The 27,256-nt window shown below is 36.1% G+C and overlaps 1 protein-coding gene across 1 annotated transcript; it reads left to right on the plus strand.

Annotated features, from left to right (window-relative positions):
* Nucleotides 1–4,379: 4,379 nt before the first annotated feature.
* On the plus strand, nt 4,380–5,247 carry LOC149175514 (uncharacterized protein At5g01610-like). The gene has a single exon (XM_089422860.1). The coding sequence runs from the start codon at nt 4,503–4,505 to the stop codon at nt 5,001–5,003; it is 501 nt and encodes a 166-aa protein (XP_089278986.1). The 5' UTR covers nt 4,380–4,502; the 3' UTR covers nt 5,004–5,247.
* The last annotated feature ends 22,009 nt before the right edge of the window (nt 5,248–27,256 follow it).

Consider the following 27,256-nt stretch of genomic DNA (forward strand, 5'->3'; position numbering starts at 1 on the left):
TGCCTTATGTTTCTCTGTTTAGACTCATTATATTTGCTTTTATAGCAATCTTTAGCATGATGTACATGTTTGCCACAATAATAACAATCATCATTTCTTTTATCATGAACTGGAAATTTGGATCGTGCCATACCTTTCCACTTTTCTTGAAGCTTTCCTCCTTTTCTTTTGTCGAATGGATTTCCTTTGTAAAGTTGCTTACCCTTGGCTACCAATTCCAAATCTGAACTGTTTGAGCCTAAATTGAAGTTCTTCATCCTCTCTTCCTCTTGTAGAAGAATATTTGATATTCATTAAAAGTTAGAGTCTTCTCTCTAGCTGAAAGACTTGAAACACAAATTTGATAATCTTGCACTAAGCCATTTAATGTGATTGTGACGAAGTCAGTATTCAACACCTTTTCACCAATGTTTCCTAACTTATCACTTAGCTCTTTGACACGGGAAATGAAGTTGCTTATACTTTCATTGGCCTTGACAAAAGCTTAGTATTCAAGAAAAAAATCCCATTAGTATTAAATGTTTCATACAAGATTTTGAGAGCATCCCATGTTTCTTCGGATGTTTTACAATCCCTAATATGAGGAATGATGTTATCTTTAAGTGAAATTGGTAGCAGCACCTTTTCTTTTGTTTCCCAATCTGGAATAGCTGAGTAGTTGAGTAGCAGTGGGTTTGGGATATGCCCCACTCAATATGGGAAACAAATTATTTCCCTCTAAACTTGTTAATATCTTGAATTTCCAAATTGTATAATTTCATCCATCTATGGACTCATTCAAATAAGTTTCAGCCAAAAAATTTGACAGAATGACAAAAAATTTGTCCCCATTCAAAAAAATGCACCCAAATCCACATCTACATCCAAATTCACCTGACCAAAATGAAATGCATAGGATCTAAAAAAAGCAAGACTCTAGTTTACTTCAAATTAAAAAAAAAGCCAAAAAATACTCTTATTTCTCCTTTTCACCCGACACAATTTATGCTCCCAAAAAAACTCTCAAATAAATTCTTTCACCCAAATAATTAAAAAAACACCCAGCACCTTTTTAACTCCCTTCATCAAATAATTTTTACCAATAGATAAAAACAAAATTTTCACTGTAATGTTTTTTTTCACCAAATTTTTAAGTTCTTATGCCTCCATACCTCATCCACAATTTTCTCTCAAAACAAAAAATAAAACAAATTTTCTCTCAAAACAAAAAAAATAAAACAAATTGAAATTAGTAAATACGTGATAAGAAATCAGATTTTGACACAGCTCCTTATTACTCCAATTTACTCCTCCATGAGAAATTAACCTCAAACTTATGGCTTAGCCTGATTTAAAAAATCAAATCATACCTTTCAACTTAGCCAGCACCGTGGCATGAATGGTGGTGAATAAAATGGCAAGGGCTAACCAGCCTGCCATAGGGCATTAAATGCCAGGGTACATGCATGCTCTATAACAAAATAACGCACCGCCCTTATTTTTAATTTATGTAACCATCGCCCGCGTTATATTATGTTATAGAGGATACATGTACCCGGGCATTTAATGCCCTATGACAGACTAGTTAGCCCTTGCCGAATAAAATATTCACTTTCTAAGTAATTGTAATTCACACCCTCCAGCATTGCTACTCCGGCCAATAGATTCCGCACTTTCTATATACTTCCACTTATTTACGGAGACTGTAGTTACATACAGACACAACGACTGGAGACTACACAATTTAACAATATTCCTTAACCAAATAACATAAAAAAATTGAATTGGTTGCAACGCTGTAAAGAAACAGCAGGATCTCACAATCGTCTGTTTCACAACTCTCATAGATTTGGGCCTTCTTGCTCTCATATCTGAAGCTTTGCTAGAGAGAACAACAGGATCTCACAATCGTTTATTTCACAACCCTCACTGATTTGGACTTTTTTGCTCTCAGATCTGAAGTTTAACTAGATTTTTTTCTCTAACTCTAATACCATATTAGAAAAACAGAGAGATGCATAAGAATGAAATCAAATCTTATTGATCAAACACTTTGGACAACTAGTACATTATATAGGCACATATAAACAACTTTTAGGGCAATCTAAATCCAAATAAACCCGATAACCATCTCACAACACAAGCTACGAAGACACAACTCATGATAAATAAACTCAAACACTAACTCGAGAACACAACTCATCAACTCCATCTTTGACATATCATTTCTACATTATTCAAACCTATTATTCAAACCTTTTTATGTAGTTTTAATAGTCTAAGTGCTATTATAGAAAACACAATACGATTTCTGTCATAGGCTTGCAAACTTAGTTTATGTTATCTCATGAATTTTGTCATTATGTTCACGCACATAAGGCAATTAAGGCTTTACTTCTGTATTATTGGTTTAGTTTCCTGTATGCATACTAGCTAACGGATAAAAGATGATTTACGTTTTTCTATAATAAATTAATATGAAATATTGTTATTTTTTAATAAATAACATTAAATATTAAAAATGATATATAACCTGAGAGGTTTTTTTTTTTTCAAACAATGGGATGAATGTTTTAATTATTAATTATTAGTAAACATTCCCTGAACACATTACGCAGATTAAGTTGGGAAATAAAACAATTATATAGGAAGCAATTTAACGATTCACTCTATATCCGAGAGATCTACATCCCTGAAAACTTTTAACGAATTTAAAAATGGAAACTCCCTTTATTCTATTTATTGAAAAAAATACCCTTTACTCTATCACACCGAAAAAGGCAGAGAAAAAGACACTGAACACATGATATCTTGGCATCGAGTACTCCACGTGTTTTAGATGTCTCATTTCTACGAATCCCCCAAAAATGGAATTTCTGTTTTTTTATGACATTGGCATCGAGTGAACCCACAGGTTTTACAGCTTTTTATCTCATCCAAAACAACATAAAAGGGGGACTTCTTATATCTTTATGGTATTGGCATGTAGAGAGAAACAGCCGTGTCTATATATAGTATTTGTATTTAGAAAAATGATAAATCATATGATGGAGGCGATTTCAGCGATGTTATGATATGGATTTTAAAAAATATCATCTACATTAAAATAAAATTGTTTTTGGATTTAGAATAAAATTTATTAATTTTTTTAATTAATAAAAGTGATGGCTTAAGAAAATAGCATACCAATCTAAAACTGATATGTTAGGAATATCTAATCCCTTATATGTCATTAACAAAATATGTTAAATTAACTGATTTTCAACAAACATTTAAAACTAATAACTATCCTCATTAAAAACATTCAAACCTACGAGCAAATTATATAAGATCTTAACCTTTTTTTAGCTATGAAAAATGATTAGTAAGTGACCAATCCTTAGGGTCGATTAATATATATATATATAACAAATCCAAGGGGTTCATTCATACATTTTTATATAATTATAATTTAGAGAGTAAGTATAAAGATCATCAAAATAATGTTGGTAATAAATATTAATAAGATGTAGTTCAGATAATAAGGAAATGTTGTCATTTTATTTATTCAAATTTAAATCTCAAAGATAATATTTTGAGTTAATAATAATTATATTTTTATAACTAGTATAGATTCATTTTTAGTGCCGATCTACTGTGACTCTAGAAGAATCAAATTTCTTTAAATGTAAACATTTTTAGAGTGTGAAATACAATATGTTATTTTCCATTGTTTAAATTGTTAATTTATGAAAAATTTAGGGAAAATCACATAGAGTAAATTCATTGTTTAAATCGTATTTGTGAATGGTAAATAGAGTATATATAGGACCAAATAAAAGCTTCAACTATTAAAATTTAATTTTTTTAATGATACATAACTTTTTAAAAATGATAAATAATTAACATTAAAATATTTTACATAACATGACCTCTTAGTAAGAAACACATGCTCTTAACCATTAAACCCATTGGAACCATTAAGTTTATAATACTTATATTCTTGTAATAATTTCAAAAAATATGTAATGTTATTTCTTTTATATTGTTTTTTATTAGTTATATATTTAAAAATATATATATAAATTATATAAAAAAATTGAATATAAATACTTAAATACAAGTTAATATAAAATAATTTAAATTATAAATAAAACAATCTAATTTTTTTTTGGTGGAAATTTGTAAATTTTTAATTTTAAAATAAACATGAACATGAAAACTACACCTGCCTGAAGCTGTTAGTACCCTCCTTTTTTTGAGAAAACAAATTCCTTACAACTACAACTACCATCAGAGCCTTAGTGTGGTCAAAGGAATGTTAGGTGGGAAAGATGGTTTAGAAGTTCGGAGAGGCTATTAAGGCAATGGGAGATGGGTAAGAAGGTTACAACATTCCAATTCTAGCAATATAGTAGATGTGAAATTTTCGATGTTTATTTATTACGAACCCTAATCCCTGATCTATATGTATAACAAAGCACTCAAAATTCGGAGCAGTCGAGTGTTTGAATTCTGTTCACCAACTTTCGGTGACAATAAGCATGAGGCCCCTGGCACACAGGGCCACATCTGGCCGCAGTTTGATTTTTGTTGCTGCTTTCTTATCTATCTGCTGTTGCGCTTTCATTCAGCAATGTGAGTCGGAGGAGACGGCTTACGAGGTACTGGAGGAATATGACTTCCCCATTGGCCTTCTGCCCACCAATGCGGAGAGCTACACACTCGAAACGTCCGACGGAAGCTTCGCAGTGTATTTGAGCTCATCGTGCAGTTTCACCATCGATTCCTATAAACTGGCCTACGAAAAGAAAATCACGGGGAAGATCAGCACCGATACCCTCAAGGATCTCAGTGGCGTGCATGTCAAGTTGTGGATCTTCACTTTCAGCATCACCAAAGTTATTCGGAAGGGCTCGAAATTGAAGTTCCACGTGGGATCAATTACCAAATCTTTTGCTGTAAGTAATTTCGATAACTGCCAAGAATGTGGCTCTGTTTTTGACTGTTCCACCAATTTGTCCCAGCTCCTGCAATCCGCCTAGGGTTCTGGGCCTTTTGTTCTGTCGTGCATTAAAGTTTGTGGAGCTTAGTAGTATTTTCTTTTCAGAGTTAGCAGAAATGACAGGCGTGTATTTTGCCATGTATTTGTGTTCTGTTGGAACTAATGCTAAGCGGCGGAATCCCTCTTACCGCCATAAAATAGAGGCAGCTATAATTTTAGAGGCATTTACCAAATCTCGTATGATTGTGGATTAGAACTGATCAGCGAACAAGTATGACGGGGTATTGCAGTGGACGTCGTTGTTTGAAATTACGGACTATTACGGTTAATATAATATGGTTACTTCAGAACACACTATTGTAAGCTTTGAGATTTTGTATTTTTTAGTGTAAATATTTATTTATTTTAAATGTATGGGAGATGATAATAATTTTATATTAAAAACTATATATGTATATATATTTTCGTTGGAGTGTGTTTAATGGTTAAAATATTAAAAACAAAAATAAAATATTATATATATATATATACTGGTTTGAGTGGGTTTAATGGTTAAGAGATGTGAGATGTGTTTGGTTCTAAGAAGTTAGAGGGGTAGAGTATGTATCTTTTGGCAAGGTTCAACATTGTATTGAAGTGGTTTTTTATTCCACAAAGAGGGAGTCTTATATACCAACTTGTCTTTTGATTGACCATGATTTTAAATAATTATTTAATTAATTAATCATGTGCCATAATTATATTAATAATAAATTGGCTCTTTAACTATATAAATATATAATTTATAGTTTTTTTGGTAATATATTATATTTAAATGTGAAAATAAAATATAATAAGTGTAAAAGAAGAGATTTGACCATGATCTTAAATTTTTCATAATAAACAAATTGTAAGGACCACTGTATTTTTTTTTTTTTTGGTGTCGATTGAACTTAGTGGCAAAGGGGGATTTGATCTCTCAATTTTCACAAATTTCATATTACTTCAATCACCAATTGAGTTACCCCTTGGGACAATAAGTTTTTAATTATATGAGAAGATTATAAATATTTTGTTTAACAAAATATTTTTATCATAAAAGTTTTATTTTTAATAATAAAAGATTGACATTTTAACTTTTAATCTCTTTCCTACTATGAAGAAAGAATTTTAATTTTTTCTATATAAAAGTAAAAACAAAAAAAACAAAATTTAAAAAATTACAGTGAAGCTTACATCTTTCTTATATAAAAATAAATCTTTTATTAATCAATAATATATCATTTTATTAACCCAATGTGGGTGACTACCGATAAAATCGTAGTTGGGAGAGAGGGGGCCCAACCACCCTAATCCACTTGACAAAGGAACTAAGGATGCTTGTCAACCACACTTCATGTGCCAAGTCTAAGACGATCCTTCTAGAGAAGGTTGGAGATAAAGGTGGCTCACCTAGCTTTGCAGATGAATGTTGGTTTAGCAAGGGTATGGGAGTTAAGGTGGTGAAATAATTTGGATGTTTGGATGCACACGATGGCATTTTGCCTGTGCCTATCCCTACTCCTCAAGATGTGGCTAATAGGGAAAGAGTTCAAGCTTACTCCGTGGTGTTGCAAATTTCTCTATTGTTGATCGAAGCACCCAAATTTGGGATCCATGCTTTAGGGGCTTTTGTCAGTCTACCTTCCGCATCTTCAAAGTTTCACAAAGGTGGTCCAGGTAAGGCTCCAGCAAAGAGGAAAAAGTGATGGAGAACCTTCTCGCTTTCATTTTTCTGGTAAAGTTTTTAGGCCATGTATCAAGGTTGGTTTACCTTATTCTCCTTCATTGGTCTGCTTGCTTGCTTGTTGGTTTATCGGTCTGTACTTGCATCTTATAGTCGATCTTATTGGCTTGGGAGAAGTAATTTCTGTGTGTTCATGGGTTAGGTTCTAGAAATTAGAACTAGGTGAGTTAGTGGGATTCTTGGGTTTTCATCTCAAATTTCTTTTTGCTTCTTATCTTGAAGTGTTATTCTCGAAAGCTATAGGTCCTATTTGAACTCTGGCATGTTCTTTCTTTTGGTTGGTTGTGTGTCGAGTCTGTGTGTTGTTGTAGGTGCCATTATTCTTGTTTGGAGGAATTCTATAGTGGGTAGTGAAAATTTCACTATCATATCTTATGTATTAGGGGTTTGGGGCTGGTTGAGGCCTCTCATGGGTTAAAGGGGTCACCTAGTCAGTGTTATAGAGGTGTTTTCTCTCAGAGTCGAGACTTTCAAGAGGGTGTGGCAAAGATGCCTCCCCAGCATAATGGGGCTCATCATGGACTTGGTGAGACAATAATTCAGGGTCGATAGCTGCACTGTGAACAAATCCATGGATAAACCATCGACCCTCCCAAGTCAGAAGAATGTGCTAGTGTAATTAGACAATTGGGAGACACATTGGACTAGTTCAACTGGGATCACCAAGATGATCACAATGACACCATGGATTTTATGAACCATATCCAGCACAACTTGTAAGAGATACATGATCAACTTGACTATAACAGGAGAGAGGGTAGCGACGTATCTAGTCTCAACTTGACCGTATGGAAACTCACTTAGCTGACATGGAGGTGCAAATGCATTGTGGTTTCAGACCTCCACCACCCACGGGATCATGTCCAAATCATTTGGTTGTAGTAAACTCGGATGATATATCATGCATGTTGGTTGTCTTTTAGTTTTTTTTTTTTTTTTTTTTTTTGGGTGTTTTGACACTTCTGGCCTAAAAACTTATGTAAAGCATTTCCAATAAATCTAGTAGGAGAGACCAACAAAATTTTGAAAAATGCCATAAAACGATATAATCTCTTGAATTAATAAAAAACACTTGATTCAAAATATATATATATATATATATATATATATATATATATATATATATATATATATATATACATATATATATATATATACATATACATATATATATATACATATATATATATATATATATATAAATTATAAATATTTTAATTATAAATTTATTACAGGAATGAGAATTTCAAACCATAAAAGTTAGTAACCAACTCGATTATGTTGTGGTTGTGGGGCTTCATCCATGAACTGGAAGATGTATAGACTAGGATTATGATAAGATGATAATAACATCAGAGGTGTCGATTAGGATTATGATAAGATGATAATAACATGAGAGGTGTAGATTAGGATTATGATAGGATGATAATAACATGAGAGGAGATTATTAATTAATTTTTTTTTAATATTTGATTTTATATAATTAAGATAGGTCAATTTTATAGAATTTTGGATTGAATACGTATTTTAATTTACATGATTAAGAGGATTAATTATATATATTTTTTGTAAATTAGAATAATGTGAATACTAAATTTATATATTGATTTATATAGAGTAGATGGTGATAGGTGCTTTATTAAGGTACTTTGTGGTGAAAAGGTTATTAATTCAAAATTTCATGGGAAAAACCAAACTGAGTGTGCTCTCGATTATTTTGATGACTTAGATGCCCCTCAGTAAAAGCTACTCAAACCACAATTTACGTGTGTCAGACATCTCAGAACTCACATAACATAGCAAGTCTAAATAAAAAAAATAAAAATAAAAAACATATGTTAAAAAAAAAATGTTTAAAAATGATTTATTGTTCAATATTATTAAAATTATTTTTTTATAATTATATTAATTTGTGTATGTAATAGGAAATTATTATGTATTATTAAAAATAAATGGTTTTTCTTGTATTGATATTTTTACCACACCACTAATTATAAAATGTAAAATAATCTTGAGTTGGTAATTAATGGACTTATGATTAATTATTTATTATTAGTAATCCATGGTATTTTTCAGTAGATTAGAATGTGGTAAAGCCTTTTTATAAGCTTGAAGATCTCCATTATAAACTACCTTGATCCACCTATTCTTTTTCTAGCAGTTGAATGAAATATATCTTTGAAAGTTGGTTTTTTCATAAGCATATTTACCACATCACAACTATTTTTCATTTGGCATTTGGCATCACATGCATAGGATGAAATTGTAACCATTCATTTTGGAGTTGTAAGTTAATCATGTTTAAATAGGTATATGGCTATAAGACCTATTTTAACATGAGAACTGCTAGTTTAATTAATCATAGGTGTAAGTCTAGATGTAGAAATACATGATAGGGCATATTATGTATTCCCAAAAATATAATTAATAAACTTTATGTGCGTAGGTGGTTATCCTAATTCAAGTTTAAAGGGATGAATTCTATATTATATTTTACTCAATCATTAATAGATTCACTCGTGGTGGCTTATGGGCGTATAGTATTGGGTAATCTATGGTATTTACAAATGGTACATGTTATCGCTCAAACTAGCAGGGTATCCCTAAAGGGAGAATGCTAGACCAAGGGCAACAAATGGAGGCTTAGCCCATGGTCACCTCAACTAAGGCTCCCTTCTATTTACAAACTTTCACTGATGGGAGGAGACCTGGTATATTGTGGAGTCACCAATGAGGGATAAATCAATGAATGGATGTGATTGACCCAAATAATCCCTTTCCAAGGAGAGCTTGAAGAATGGAGCTTGCTTGCTTTCTAAGGAAGGTACAATTTATTCTAGGGAAAGGAAGGGAGGATTTGAGGGTTCAGTTTATGAGATATGACTTGTGAAGGGGTTTCCCAATCCCTAAATCTTTTTTTTTGAAATTGTTATCCTAGATGGTCCTTGAAGAATTGTCCTTTCATAAGAACGGAACCACATGGACCAAGTGGACCCAGCCTAGGGTAGGAGTAAAGAGTGTGGAAACAAATGATCTTATTACCCTAGACAAGGTGGGGAAAGGATCAAAGAAATAATTTTCACTTGAAGGTGTTGAATTAATCCTATAAGTTACTAGAATTGGGGATGCTAGGGAAAAGTTTGATATCGGAGCTAGGGCTTGGCTTTTCTCCCAACTGCACTGTTGGAATGGATTGAAAATTGGAGGAGGCCTTGAGGAGACACCAACATAGGAGACCCTAGGAAATCGAACTTTTTGGACAGATAGTTTGTCATGAAAATGATGCCATAGGTGACCCAACTTGGCTAGACTTGGGAAAAGGTGAAAATATGTGATTTTAGGTGACTACCTCTTGGTAGATCAATGCCTTAGTCTCGGGAGAATGGATTCTATGATGAATATGAGATAGGTCCTCTCGTTCTTAGTCAAGGAGGCCACGAGACTACCTTGTTAGCCTTCTCAATCAAAGAGAAGTAATCTTGCAACTTTTATACTTCGATGTGAAAAGGAGATGACTTATCAAGGTCAATTCACTTATTGAATTACTCCTAGGAGATTTAGTTCACATTACGTGGCCCATATAGTGAGATATGTTATGATAGAGACAAAATTCCACAATTTAAAGCATTAAATGCATGCAACAATTAGCCCTAAAAACAATGAAAATCCCAGTCCAATGTATATGACAAATTCGAACAAGAATAACATTAAAAGATTGTACTTACATGTAACAAAATATATCCAAGCATACACAATTGACAAAATAGAAGCTCCAAGATAAGATAGAAAAAAAATCCATACATCAAAATTCATCCATAAAGCTCCAATTCATATGCTAGAAAAAGTGCAAAATTCTCAAGAGAGAGAAAAGATCCATTCCAAAGTGATGATGAGCAAACGAACTCATCTCAATTGTATTTATACACTAATCAGGAGTTCAAATTAGCCTCCTTTGCCTACATGAGCCCCAAAAATAAAATAATGTTCTAATAATTCAACTTTTGGTGACAAGTCAATTAAACTAGCCCATAAATGAAAGAATAAGTCTCTCAAGAGGTCAAATAATAATCCATGCATGTCGTGGGGCCCTCTAAGAGGCCTAATAAGGTCCATGGGTGCCATAATGAAGATCAAGACCCTCAAAAACATTGGGAAAGAGGTTGGCCCCTTGTAATAACATGTGGTGCTCCAAATGACATGTGGAGGCACACAAGTGTCCTCATGGGTCTCCAAACAAATTGAATATGCTTGTAGATCACTTGTAAGGGATAAGATGATGGTGTAGGTGATGACACATCATCATGCAAGTCATAGATCATCTGCAGTGTATGGTGCATATCTAGGGCTAGCTGGGCATGATGGAATTGGTGCATCTTCCTCATCCAATAAGTGAACCACGAGCAATCTCTGAATGGTTGTGGGGATCCATGGAATGTTTTTTGCTATTGTGTTGGACCATGGCTCTCAACACACACCCCACATGTGCCAATGAAGCCCTCTGGAGGGTTAGGACCCCGTATAAGGAGACCAAATCCAAGATGGAGACCATCTGCAATCCAGAATAAGATCCAATGCATCCCATAGCCTTCCAGTACAATAAGTCATTAGAGAAGTTTAGTAAATGAGCTTACCAATCATAGATGAAATGCGGGGAATTTATAATGACCTGCCCTTCCACAATGGGCTTTGGGATGTGCCAATGTGTCCTAAACTCGAAATGGGTTAACAAAGAATCTTATTAGGTGGTTTCTACTTTTAATGGGAATAATATATTCAAGATACATCCTTCAAAAGGTGGTGGCATGTGTATATAGGTGAATGAAGTAGGGGCATGAGAAGGAGCAGCCCTGGGTCACATATTGGGTTGCAAGGGTAGCTAATAAGAGGGAAACCCACACTTGGGTTTATAATGTATAGGAGGGAGAAATTGTGAAAAATAAGGTGCTCCGACCTTGATTTGTCCACCCTTCTTTATATGCATTTTTCCTTTTTATTATTTTCTTTGATTAAATGCTCGAGGCTCAAGAGGTAAGAGCATGATGTATAAATATAGTAGTGATTACCCCCTTTAAAGGTAGGCAGGTTAATTTCCTACCAAGGGTTGGGACAATCATGGGTTCCTATATGATGAAGTGGGTTCATATAACTTGTAGGAACCATGGTGATTGCCATGATGATGGGGTAGAGCTCATGTATTGGATTTTTCCCACATGCTAAATGTGTTTGTCCCGACCATCTTTTGCATTTTGTAGTACCTTTTCCTGTTGAATGTGGCCAAGTATGCTTTTGTCTTTCTTTTTAGATGCATCAACCTCTGGGGCATCATTCGAGTCCAACCAAAGGTGTGAGTGAGGGGAAGGGGCGAGCTAACCCTATGTGGACCTGATGGAAGAATGTGGACCTAGGTGGGAAAAATGATGAATGGAGTAATAATGAGTGAAAAGAGGGTAATATAAATGGATAAGGGAGAAGGACCACACAACTAAAATCGGGGTTTCCTGTGAAATTCCATCCCTAAATCCAAATGATTAGTAAAAGAGATTCCACGAGGCTATAATGCAAGGTTAATATCCCAAAAGGGGTCTAGGGGACAAAGGCACAAACCTAGCCCATTATTTCCACCGAATCCACCCATTAATCCATGCCCAGAAGTGTCCATGATAGGCAAACTAAAATACTAAATTATCAAATGAGAAGGCATACCTTTAGGATCAGGAGGCCCACCTTCAAACATACCATCAAGGTAGATGGACGAGGGACCATATGGTTGTCTGAGGTGGCAAAGAAATGGCACAAATGAGCTAGTTGGTGGCTACAAGGGGCTTGTTGGTTGCCAGGTGAGGACCATCTTGAAGAAAAAAATTATCCTACAGATATCGCCCAAAATATGGTGGATAACATCTCGCTCCAACTCATACGTGATCTCTTAAAGAAGTGGGAAAAGCTACTCGAATGAGAGGTTAAGAGAACTCCAACAATTTCTTGGTTACCATAGACCTGTCACCGACACATATAATAGATGGAAAAACATGGGGTAGTATGGTTTCACGACATCTCATGATCACACATGCTATATGTTAAGCCATAAAATCAACAGAAAATGAAATATGCCAATATGCATCTATGTATAATGAGAAATATCATATGAGGTTAGCTCTAATGCAGAAATCAACATGCAGTGCACCCTACTTTACCATGCATATGATAAAATTTGAAGTGTTAGGTATAATCATAGACCCACTACAACCAACATGTCAATTTATCAATATAAGAATGCATTCTTCCATGATTGTCTCATCTCCTGCAATCTGCCTAGGGTTCTGGGCGTTCTGTTCTGACCTACATTAAAGTTCATGTAGCTTAGTAGTATTTTCTTTCCCGAGTTAGTAGAAATGATAGGTGTGTATTTTGCTCTGTATTTGTGTTCTGTTGGAAGTAATGCTACGTGGTGGAATCCCTCTTACTGCCATAAAATAGAGGCATCTATAATTTTAGAGGCATTTACCAATTCTTGTATAATTGTTGATTAGCACTGATCAGTGAAAAGTATGATGGGGTATTGTAGTGGACATCGTTGTTTGAAAGTACAAACTATTATGGTTAATATAATATGGTTACTTCATAACACTATTGTACGCTTCAAGATTTTGTATTTTTTTTAGTGTATTTATTTATTTATTTTAAAGGTATGGTAGAGGTTAATAATGTTATATTAAAAACAAGCATATATATATATATAGATATATATATATATATATATATATATATATGGTTTGAGTGGATTTAATGGTTAAGAGATGTGCGATGTGTTTTGTTTTAAGAAGTCATAGGTTCAAAGTCTGAGGGGTAGAGTTTGTATGCCTTGGCGGGCTTCAACACTCAAATCATTGCTTTGAGATGGTTCTTTATCCCACACACAAGGAATCTCATACACCAACTTCTTGTTTGATTGGCCATGACCTAAATTAATTAATTAATTAATCATGTTTAATAATTATTATTTATATTGGATATTTAACTATATAAATATATAATTTATAGTATTTTTATGTAATATATTATATTTAAATGTGGAATTAAAATATAATAAGTGTAAAAGAAGAGATTTGACCATGATCTTAATTTTTTTATAATAAAAAGAATTCTATGGACAATTGTAATTTTTTTTTTTTGTATCCGAGAGGAAATGAGAAGTAGATGATTGAACTAAGTTGAAAAGGGAGGATATGAACCTTGGATGTTTCACATTACTTCGATCATCAATTGAGCTACCCCTTGGGACAATAAGTTTTTAATTATATGAGAAAATTATAAATATTTTGTTTAATAAAATATTTTCATGATAAAAGTTTTTTATTTTCAATAATAAAGGATGGAGATTTTAACTTTTGATCTCTTTCTTATGAAGAAAGAATTTTAAACTTTTTCCATATAAAAGTAAAATAAAAAATAAAACAAAATTCAAAAAATTATAGTGAAGCTTACAACTTTCTTATATAAAAAAAAATTATTAACCAATAATATATAATTTTATTTCCCCAATGGGCGTGACTACTGGAAAAATCGTCATTGGGAGGGAGGGGGCTCGACCACCCTCATCCACTTGAAAAAGGAACTAAGGATGTGTGTGAACCACGCTTCATGCGCTAAGTCCAAGATGATCCTTCTAGAGAAGGTTGGAGATAAAGGTGGTACACCTAACTCTATAGATCAACGTTCGTGGATGCATAGGGCGGAATTCTACATATGTATATCCATGCATCTATTCATGTTAATAGGGAAAGAGTTAAATCTTACTCTGTGGTGTTGCAAATTTCTCTATTGCAGTTCGAAGCACCCAAATTTGGGATCCAGGCTCTACGGGCTCTCCTCAGTCCACCTTCCACATCTTCAAATTTCTACAAAGGTGGTCGAGGTAGGGCTCGAGCGAAGGTGTAGAAGTGATGGACAACCTTTTGGCTTTCATTTTTTCTGGTAATTTTTTTAGGCCATGTATCAAGGATTGTTTACCTTATTCTCCTATGTTGCTCTGCTTCCATGTTTGTTGGTTTTGTTGGTCTATACTTTCATTTTATAGTTGGGCCTAGTGTTAAATCTTGGAGGGTCTTATTTTTCTAGGAGAAGTATATTGTTTGTGTGTTGGTGTGTTGGGTTCAGGAAATCAAAACTGGGTCGGTTGGTGGGATTCCTAGGTCTTCATCTCAAATTTATTTTTGTTTCTTAGCTCAAAGGGTTATTCTTAAAAGCTATAGGCCCTATCTGAACTCTGGCATGCTCTTTCTTTTGGTTGGTTGTGTGTCCAGTCTGTGTGTTGTTGTAGGTTCCATCCTTCTTGTTTGGGGGACTTCTACATTGATTAGTGGGAATTTCAATATCATATGTCTTATGTATTAGGGGTTGGGGCTGGTTGGGGCCTCTCATGGGTTGAAGGGGTCACCTAGTTGGTTCGATAGAGTTTTTCTCTCTTAGGGTCAATAATTTCAAGAGGGTGTGGTGAAGATGCCTCCCTACCATGATGAGGCTCATCATGGACTGGATGAGACGAGAATTCAGGGTCGACAGTTGCATTGTGAACAGAACCATGGATAAACCATTGACCCTCCTGCATCAAAGACTTTGGTAGTGCAATTCGATAATTGGGTGATGCATTGGACTAGTTCAATTGGGACCAATAAGATGATCATAGTGACACCATGGATTTTATGAACCATATCCAACACAACTTATGGGAGATACATGATCAACTAGTTAGCCTTTGGAGAGGTCAGCAACACATCTAGGTTCATCTTGGCTGTATGGAAACTCGCTTGGCGCACATGGAGGTGCACATGCATTGTGTTTTCAAACCTCCACCACCCCTCAAATCAGGTCCAAATCATTTGACTCTCATAAACTCTGATGATATATGATGTTTTTTGGTTTTCTTTTAGTTTTTTGGGTGTTTTGTCATTTCCTACTTATAAACTTATGTAAAACATTTCCATTTTGAAATTTCACTATGTATTTGGGCATGCCACTATTGGCCAATAAATATAGTAAGAGTGAGATCAATAAAATTTTGAAAACACCGCAACACGATATAATCTCTTGAATTAATAAAAAACACTTAATTATATATATATATATATATATATATATATATATATATATATATATATATATATATATATATATATATATATATATATATATATATATATATATATATATATATATATATATATATATATATTTAATTTTAATTTTAATTTTAATTTTAATTATAAATTTATAATTATAAATTTATTACGAGAATGAGAATTTCAAACCATAATAGTTAGTAAGCAACTCGTTTATGTTGTGGTTGTTGGGCTTCATCCATGAACTGGAAGATATCTAGAATGGATTATGACAAGATGATAATAACATGAGAAGCGATTATTGATTTTCTTTTAATATTTTAATTTTATATAATTAAGATAGATTAATTTATAGACTTTTGGATTGAATAAGTATTTTAATTTATATGACTAAGAGGATTAATTATAGATTTTTTTAGTAAGTTAAAATAATGTGAATAATAAATTTATATTTTGGCATATACAGAGTAGATGGTGACAGGGTGTTTTGTTAAGGTACTTTGTGGTGAAAAGGTCACTAATTCAAAATTTCATGGGGAAAAACCAAGCCGAGTGTGATCCTCATGATTTTGACAACTTAGATACCCCTGGGTAGTAGCTACTCAAACCACAGGCTAGGCATGCCAGTCATCTCAGGACTCACATAACCTAGAAAACAAGAAAAAAAATAACAAAATTATATATTTATAAAAATAGGTTAATAGTGATTAATTTTTCAATATTATTTAAAATATTTTTTTATAATTATATTAGTTTGTGTATCTAATAGGAAATTATTATTTATTATTAAAAATAGTTGGTTTTTCTTATATTGATATTTTTACCACACCACTAATTAAAAAATGCAAAATAATCTTGAATTGGTAATTAATGGACTTATAATTAGTGATTTATAACACATAGTATTGGGTAATTCATGGTATTTGTCAATGGATTAGCATGTGATAAAGCCTCTTTATAAGCTTGGAGATCTCCATTATAAACTACCTTGAGCCGCCTATTCTTTGTTCAACATGGTGAAATTTCCCAAGGTGAATGAAATATATTTTTGAAAGTTGGTTTTTCCAGAAGCATATTTAGCACATCACAACTATTTTTCATTTGGCATCATGTGCTTGGGGATGAAATTGTAACCATTAATTTTGGAGTTGTAAGTTAATCATGTTTAAATAGGTATATGGATGTAAGACATATTTTAGCATGAGAACTGCTAGCTTAATGAATCATAGGTGTAAATCTAGATGTAGACATACATGATAGTGGATATGATGTATTCCCAAAAATATGATTAATAAACATTATGGGGGTAGGTGGTTTCCCCAATTCAAGTTTAAAGTGATGAATTTTATATTATTTTTGACTCAATCAGTAATAGATTCACTCATGGTGGCTTATGGGCCTATAGCATTGGGTAATCTATGGTATTTACCAATGGTACCAACATGTGATGAAACCTATTTAAAGAATTTAATAACTGTATTGTAAAGTTATTTGGGTGGTTTGTTCTTTGGTTGGCTTGGTATGATTGGGCAAGGTGAATGAAGATATGTATTAGAAAACTAGTTTTCCTCGTAAATGTTTCCAAGGTAAAAATCTCGTATGTCTTTTATGAGTGATTTGTGATTGTTGATGTTATTCCTCTCACTATTAGTTTTCATCTAGTATTAGCGCTTATGCACCTTAGATCCAAGGTTTTGACGACAATATATTTTTGATATAATCTTGGTTTGAGTGAGAGTTTATGCACAAATCTAGGGTATTAAGGACAAGGTTATTTTCATCTAATCATTGTTTGAGTTCGATCTTTTCCATAATGAAAAATTGTTGTTATAAATGGAAAGCATAATGTAGGTTTTAAACCCATATAGAAATTACATGCATACGAATTCTAAAACACAGAAAATAAATAATGCGAGAGCAGAACACATAAAACACATATACATAGAGATTTCCCCTGGATCCCAAAACCGAGACTACCAGCTTGATTTTTCATTATGTTCCTTTCAATGTTACAATACATATTTATACATGCTGAAGCATCCAATACCATGGACTGAAGACCATCGGTCCAATACGATGGACCGAAAACCATCGTGTCCAAAAAACATGTGCGAAAATCATGCACAAAACCATAGGTGGGTCTGCCCAACCTAACATAGGGTCCAAAACCAAAATTTTCTAGGGCGATACCCGGACCCCATAAAGTGGGGTTACGAGTGCCCCTAAAACCCTTTGTTAACTACGTGGAAAGAATATAACACAACCCAACGTTCTCCCACTTGTTGTTTTCTTTCCACAGGGGGCCACAAGAGAGCTCAGTCATTTTTCTAGCCCTGAAATGCCCATTGTCTCTCTACACCAAGAGAACTTCTCAGAGCTCATAGATTTTGTTAATGCATCTGCAGTATTCTTCAAAATGTCCACCTTTACTAACAAAACCTTTTTGTCTTCTATCATATCCCTCACAAAGTGATACTGAACATCAATGTGCTTTGTATTTGAATGATATGCAGGGTTCTTTGCCAAGAAAATTTCACTTTAGCTATCACAGTCTATCCTTATAGCTTCCTGTACTAACCCCATACTTCAACACAATCTCTGCAACAAAACTGCTTGCTTACTTGCATGAGTGGCTGCCATGTATTCTGCCTTTGTAGTTGACAGTGCCACTATAGATTGTTTCTTACTCATCCAACTGACTGCACCTCCAAATAGGTTAAACACGTACCCACTTGTAGATCTTCTCTGATCCAGATCTCCAACCCAGTCTGCATCAACAAAGCCATGAATATCCAATACTCTGTCTAATCCTGGTCTTCCTTGGTAACACAAACCATAATCACTAGTGCCACGCAAATACCTGAAAACCCGCTTCACTGTTGTCCAGTGCTCCTTCCCTGGTTTTGACATAAACCTGCTCAAAAATCCCATTGCATGTACAATGTCTTGTCTAGTATAGACCATTGCATCTACCAACTGCACTTGCATATGGAACACGGGACATGTCCTCTTCCTCTTCTTGTGTCTCGGGACACTGTTCAGCAGATAACCTCACACCTACAGGAATAGGAACCTTCATCTATTTACTATCCTGCATATTAAACCTTTGCAATATTGTCTCGACATACTTCCTCTGGTTTAACCAGAGCTTCCTCTTTGCCCAATCTCTTTTAATCTCCATTCCCAAAATATAGTTTGTAGCACCAAGATCTTTCATGTCGAATTTGGAGGACAATTGGGTCTTCAAATCCTGGATAATTTCTTTGTCATTTCCAACCAGCAAAATATCATCCACATACAAGACCAAATAAATAACACGTCACCAATTAATTTAAAATACACACAGTGATCTGCTTTGCTTCTGGTGAAGCCAAGCCCCCATATAAATGTATAAAATTTCTGATACCACATCCTTGGTGACTGTTTTAACCCATAAAGAGACTTCTTTAACTTGCATACTAGTTCCTTTCTTACCCTTCACCGCAAAGCCTTCAGGTTGCTTCATGTAGATTTCCTCTTCCAGATCCCTGTGAAGAAATGTTGTCTTCACATACATTTGTTCTACCTCAAAACCAAAAGCAACAGTAACAGATAAAAGTAATCTAATAGAAGTTACCCTGGCAACAGGAGAAAAAATATCACCAAAATCAATTCGCGACACCTGGTAATAACCTTTTACTACCAACTGAGCTTTGTATTTCTCCACATTTCCTTCTGCATTTGTCTTCTTTTTTAACACTCATTTGCTGCCAATGGGTTTCCTTCTAACCGACAACTCCACCAGATCCCAAGCCTCATTTTTGTGCAAAGATGCCATTTCATCAACCATGGCCTCTTTCCAGACTTTTCCATCCTCTCAATCCACTGCTTCCTTCACAGTTTTGGGATCATCAACAATAACAAACAGAGAAAAATTTGAACAGAAAGCAGATGGACTATACCTTTCTGGCTGCCCTCTTTCTTGAACTGATCTTCTCACAGCCGGAGTTTGTTGCTCTTCATCTTCTGATTCCTTCTCTGCTGTAGAGTCTGATTCTTCCTCCTTTAGCTCAAACTCTATCTTCTCAGGTTCCTTTCGTTGGAATTCATGTCTAATAACATCTTTCACCTCTCTGAAAACCACATCTCAGTTGTACACAACCTTCCTTGTTACTGGGTTCCAAAGCTTATAACCCTTTAAACCATCCTTATACCCAATAAAGATGCACTTTTCAGATTTACTATCCAACTTTCTTCTTTTCTCCTTTGGAACATGTACATATGCATCACATCCAAATACCCTCAGATGTGAAAGAGAGGGTTTCTTACCAGTCCATACCTCCTGTGGATTCTTATCCTCCAATGTTGATGAAGGTGACCTGTTGACCAGGTAACATGCAGTATCCACCACCTCTGCCCAGAATTCCTGTCCTAACCTGGCACCACTGAGCATGCTTCTTACCCTTTCCATCAATGTCTTGTTCATTCTTTCTGCAACTCCATTTTTCTGAGGTGTATATGGAGTAGTCTTCTACCATGTTATACCACAATTCCTGCATAATTCTTCAAATTCTTTACTGCAAAACTCTCCAACGTTATCTGTCCTTAGCACCTTTATCTTCTTCTCTGTTTTGTTTTCCACCAAAGCCTTAAATTCTTTAAACCTGTCAAAGACTTCAGATTTTTTCTTAAGGAAATATATCCATGTATTCCTTGAGAAGTCATCGATAAATGATACATAGTACACAGACTGACCCAGTGATGGAACCTTCACAGGTCCAAACACATCACTGTGCACAAGTTCTAATATTTGTTTCGCCCTCTTACCACTAGAGGGGAAACTCACCTGATTCTGCTTCCCATATACACAATTTTCACAGAAATCAAAATCCAAAGAGCTATTACTCATACCTTCTACTATACCTTTACCATGAAGTATTCAAAGGCCCTTATCTCCAATATGTCCAAGCCTTTGATGCCACAACATGGTCTTCTCTCCAAAGACCACTAGATTTTAAGCTCCACTTTCAGGAACCACAGAACTATTGCACCCATAAAAAACAGTGCTACCTTGCAGTTTGTACAAAGTTCCAATCTGAACTCCCTGCATCAATACTAGTGCTCCCCGAACCATCTTGTAGGTATCTTTCTCGAACAATGTCTTTACACCTGCATCATCCAGCTTGCTTACAGATATCATATTTCCAGCTAATGCGGGAATATGTAGAACACCTGGAAGCGTTCTAACCCTTTCACCTTGTAGCTTCAATTTTACTTTTCCGCGACCAACGATTCTAGCCTTCCTATCATCCCCTAAGAAGACATCACCATCATCGTATTTCTCATACTCGTAGAACCACTCTATATGGGGAGTGAAGTGAAAGGATGCACCTGAGTCAATCAACCATGCCTAATGATCTACATGTGTACTTGAAGAAGCGAAGTACACATCCCCACCTTCATCTGAGGTGGTTTTTGCCTCTACAGAAGGAGCATCATCAGATCCCTTTCCTTTATTAGGATCTTTAGATTTACAGTCCCTTTTGTAGTGCCCTTCCTTTCCGCATTTCCATCACACCACCTTTATAGGTTTTCCTAGAGATTTAGATCTCCCTCTAGATTTACATCTTGTCACACGGAATCTGTCAAGGGTGCGGACACGACTGACCTTCCTAGAAGTCTAAGACATTCTAATGACAAACAAGACAAAATGGAGTGATCTTTCTCTAAATACACCTTTTACAACATGAAAACTACAAGTGTTTAGGCTTACCTTATTCCAAAACGCTGTTGTTGAAGTCCGTTCTTGACGATCCGGATGAGCTCCTCCTTCAAGTCAATTCCTGCAACCACAAACAATCAAACAATTACCAAGCACTTGCATTTCATATAATAAAACATATATTCAACATGCAGACCAAGGAACACATGAAATAACTCATTAACACAAGCTATTGAGAAAAATAAACCAGTTTGTATTAATAACGAAACAAAGAAACTCTTACAACCTGGCCTTGGTGTTGTGCAAGTTCCTCCCAGGGTCCATCAAGGGTTTTCCTCTACTTTGACAAAGCTCACCCTCTCCCAAGTAGAATCAAGTGAAGACAATCTCTCCTCACAAGGGCTCTAATGGAAGACCTAAATCCTGCAGCATTTACCCAAAGAAAATGTATAGCTCCAACCTCTTCTCCTTCTGGCTCAATGCCTTCATTTATAGTGCTGTAAAGAGGTTATTCAGGTCCACTATCAATGGGATCATCCCCCTCTATGGGTGGGATAGCTCCCTTATTGATGGGATAAGTTCCCCCTTAATAGAGATACATGAACCAACTGGAGGCGCATCCATTTCATCAAACCGACCTCTAGAATGTTCTAGAAGTAACCACAAGTAACTTTTTCAAGATAAAACTCGCGCATTTTGCCTTTTACAGAGGGACGCACCTGTCCCTTAACATACAGAGCGTCTATGGACGCGGATTTTGTGAACATGGTCAGCGTCCCCGCAGGTAAGGCTAGAGAGAACCTGCGACCCCAGAGATAAACATGATTTTTACAAGACTTTCTCTCATCTTTGAGTTTGAGATGGATAACAGAGGCATGAGACTTGCCTAAGAGGGTAGCATGACTTGTTGATTTGAGACATACTAACTGTAAGTAGTCAAGGTGACATTTTTTAGTGTAACAGATTGCCCCCTAAAGTGCGAAGCCTGGAATAGAATAGGGTTTTGTAATTCTAGGAAGGGTGAAGCGCTTTATCATTTCAAGGATTGCCTTGTGGATGGCCTGGTTGGAACCTGCAATTTTCAACACAAAATACATGGATAAGATTATATCATCACTGAGGTAGGCATTCCCATACTCAGATTCAAAACTTTAACTAATGGACTAACTATCCTGATACAGGAATGATCTTGCAGTACATTATTTTTATAGACTTTTGTAGACACAGTATGGACGCAGCCATCTGTTTATGATAAGTCTACATAGACAATGAATACAAAACTCCTCGCAGCCTGGATGGTAGAAACTAGATCCAGGGTCTTCACTTCTACTTCCCGAATTGGTACGATTCTAGTCATGTGATTAAATGATTCGATGTCGAACATGGTAGAAACCACTTGATTACCAGTCAATGATGTAAACTGTTAACAAGTGTGAGAGAAACCACCAGTAATGTCAATGGTTCTCAAAGTACCAAGCACAACCCGTGAAATGTGAATAGATGTTTTGATGTCGAACACTTCACGGAATCCTCTGATCGAAAGTCAATGATGTAAACTGACGTCAAAGGCGAGAAACCTGCCATTGATGCATGCAGACTTCAAGGTACTGTCGATTCCTAAGTCATCTTTCTAGATAATGTGTCGATGTCGATAGAAAGCGACCCGTTGCAGGCAAGCCCACAACACGAAATCATTGTTCAAGTTGAAGAAATGTTGCTGTAAGGACTGACTCAGGGATGGTCAATGGATGACAAGTATTTTGCAGATGAAAGTTTTGCTTGCAGACCTCTTGAACACATAACGACACAACAGATGGTTTGGTGACGAATAACTCAAAGTTGATCCCTGAACCCGGTTAAAGATTTTCAAAGTGATTTAGTCAACTGTGAGGTAAAAGATTTCCCAATCCAGGTGAATGAAAAGTGTCGTGTTCAAGAGCGGTAATAAAGTTTCTTCTGAGGGAAAAGGTGACAAATAGGTTCATTCTTCTCTTTTTTCCCCCACCATTTCTGGCAAGTACCTCTTTATTTTTAACAAGCTTGAGGAGGATAACATATGCTTGATTATAAGCTCATCCTTCGGACGAGTCCAACCTAGTTTAAATGCGAACCCTAGGAAGGAGTGGTTCGTTCCTGTTTGTAATTGAACAGGTCCTTTACTGTAAAAGTTTAACGAGCCCAGTATAGGAGAAACTCGGCGTTTTTCAATTTTAGAGAGTCTGAAAAACTTAAGGAAACTCCACGTTGAACTTTTTCGTATATTTGTGTCCCTCAAGCCCGAAAAAGTATAAAATAATACCTGGGGGAACCGCTTGATCTTGCGACCAAGGAGTACTTTCATAATAGTATCGTTGACCTGAAAAGTAAAAAGCGATCAAAGACACGTCGTTTTATTTCCTTATCGAGTTTGAAACGACAAAAACCCGGCAATCTTTTCCTGATTTTGCGGTCAGAAAAGAGCTAAAAAGGGGACCGTCTTTTAATTCCGTTTTAACGAGTGAAAAAGAAACACTCGGCGATCTTTTCATGTTTTAGGAGTCAGAAAAGGGCTTAAAAGATGACTCTGAAATTTTGTTTGTGAAAAATTACAATTTCCCTTGAAATCCCTTTGTCCTGCACAAAAGCAACACATTACTCATACCTGTTTAAAATAGGCAAAAATACATTTGAAAACATCTTTTCATGGTAAAAAATGAACTAATTCATCCAAAAAACCTATAAAAAGACCTTTTACCATGTCATTTTTACCGTTTCACTGTTGAGGTTGAAAAAGGAGCTTTTGACAAGAAACTTCCCGTGGTTGCTGCGGAAAATCTGACCGTCGGAATCGAACGCCGCTTCACCGAGGTATTTTACACATCCCACTCTACATTTTTATCCGTTTAGTTTTTTGTTTTTGGTCTCTGTTTTATTTTTTGGGGGGGTTTTGGGTTCAAAATGCGCCCCTCGGCGGACGCAGGTGCCCTTCGGGTGAGCCGCGTCCCCCGACTTTTTCTCACACGGGAAAAAGGTCTGGGGACGCAGTCCGCCTTCAGGCGAGCTGCGTCCGGACGCCCTGTGCTAAAAAGCCGGGGTGCGTCTTCCGCAAAGGGCGCATTTCAAAACCCTAACTCTCTCAAAAAACCACCAAATTTTCTCAAATTAATTTCTAATTGACTCTTTTGATGTGCAGGGCCCAAAACATGTTAGACTGGAGAGAGAGAGAGCACGTAGAAGACGATGAAGCTGCGATTAACCACCAACCCTCTCTGGATGCCTTAAGAACATGTGGATTGTACAAATATTGGACCATACCGGGCATGAGGGGCCAGGTAAGATTTTTGGAATGGCTAGTTGAGCGATGGAACGTTCAAGATCAATGCTTTTACATTGGAGGGCACCAGCTCGAGATAGAGCCCTCGGATGTATACTTTCTCACTGGCTTGCCAAACAGAGGTGAGCAACTCAACCTTGCGGGGACCAGGCCGGGTGGCCAATCCCTTGATGATCTCCGCGAGGAGTGGTGCAGACCAGGGACTCGCCATAAAAAAGGCGTGGAGATAAAGCACATCGCTCTGGCGGAACTTAGAGTTATTGCATTTACGGTCACTAGGATTTGTGGCGCGGCCGCCTTGCACATTGCCTCCGGATCCCAAATGCGGATGGCAGTTGACTGTTACCAAGGCACCATCTTCAACTGGTGCGAAGCTGTGTCGGCTCATATGAAGAGCCAACTAACCAAGGCAAAGAACGGACGACTAAAGACTTTTGGATATGGGCCTCTAGTCGTGAGCTTTGCCTTGGAGAGAGTTCCTATGCTGATCCCTCAGCAACTCACTGTTGATGACTTGGGTCCTCGGGAGCCAAAGCTTGTTCGATGGGTTGCGGTGATGGCCCGGCATCCTGACGAGGGTGCTGCAGTGGTTCGATTCTCGGACAGTTACTTCGACTGGCTAGAGGGCCAGCTTTTTGTGATACAAGACTTTCCATATGCCGGAATGGATTTCAGAGGTGATCCGGACATGGTTCTTCCACAGGGAGAACAATGGGATGACAGAGGTACTTTCATTTTCACAAGTTTTCTAATTATGTATTTTTTATTTTTCATATATATCGTCTCAAAGTAACAGTAAAATTTTAAAAATGCAGATGTTGGACCACAGCGTCCAGCCAATCTCCGGCCTTACGACAGACGACATCCAGCTGCACCGGCACCGGCCTTACAGGATGCGACAGCAGAAGTACTAGCCGATTTGGAGCATGATCTAGAGCGTCTCACGGCAGATATACCTGAGACTACTATGGACGATATTCCAATGAGGCTTCAGCGCTTCGTGGTTGCAGTCCCTGGACCGTTTAGGAGATTTCTGCGCAAGATAGCCCGCGCAGTGGTGTCGTACAGAGAGCACCACCAGTGATTGACTAGTCACTTTTGTAGTCACATGTGACATTTTTGACTTTTTGCACTATCATTTTGCCGATCATAAGGTGTGTTAAACCTATGATCGAAGACGATGTATATATTTTTGGACACACTTCTATCTATATCTATATATCACTATTATCGGCTTATCTTGTTTAACATGTATGATGAAATGTCTTTAAATTCACTTGCATGATTATTATAAATGTCTGTCCAACACTTGAGAAGCAATTGCATCTGCTAATGTATTCAAAGACCTTGGAATATGTTGATATTCAATGTAATCAAATTCACGTTCCAAGAGACGCACTCTCAAAAACAACCTTAATAACACAGGATTTCTAATGGCATAAACTCTATTAAGCTGTAATACAACAAGTTCAGAATCTAACCTCACTATCAAACGTCGAATTCCAAATGAAATAGATTCGGATAATAATTCAACCACTGCACTGTATTCTGCAATGTTATTCGTTGTTTGACCGAGGCTTACCCCATGCATAGAAACTAACTCGTCAGAGGGCGAATAGATAACCCAAGCTGCGGAAGAGATATTCCGTGTACTACGACAAGCACCATCAGCAAATCCAATGTATGTTTGGAGAGGCGTCGACATCTACAATATCAAGAGTAAAACCAAGATGAGCCAAAATAATGACGAAAAACCACACTTGCTAAGCTAAGCACACTGACTAAACTAACACACTTGCTAGCTAGAAAGGAAATCTAACCTATCTAAAAATTTCTCCATCCATCATTTTAAGCATAATACCTCTTTAGGTAAAGTCCATTTCTGGGTTTGCCCAAAGAGTCCCCATCAAAATCAACTAACTCATAAGCCCCTTTTGCTAGCTTTCGCTTTACAATGTAGGGCCCATGCCACATGGGAACGAATTTTCCAGCACCTAGCTTATCGTTCGCTTGATCATATAATAGTACTAGGTCTCCTTCCGAAAAACTTCGAGGGGTTACATTTTTATCGTACTGAGCTTTCATTCGTTTCGCGTGAGTCTCGATAGCTAAAGTAGCGTCACGTCGAGTCTCATCTAATTTAGCTAAGTATAACAACCGTTTCTCCTCTTCGGAAGTAGCTGGAAGTAATTCGACAGCCATTTGAAGTGATGGGATTTCGCACTCAATAGGTAACACAGCTTCTAAGCCATAAACTAGCTGAAAAGGGGTGAAACCTGTTGAATTTTTCACTGAAGTTCGATATGCCCATAGTGCCGAAAATAACATGTTATGCCAATTCGTTCGATGGATACCAATGATCCGTCGAATCATGACGACTAGAACTTTGTTGATT

This window comes from Pinus tabuliformis, chromosome 4_1 (assembly GCF_031772625.1).
Source record: "Pinus tabuliformis cultivar Carrire ecotype Pingquan chromosome 4_1, CPIR1, whole genome shotgun sequence".
NCBI classification, from domain to species: domain Eukaryota; kingdom Viridiplantae; phylum Streptophyta; class Pinopsida; order Pinales; family Pinaceae; genus Pinus; species Pinus tabuliformis.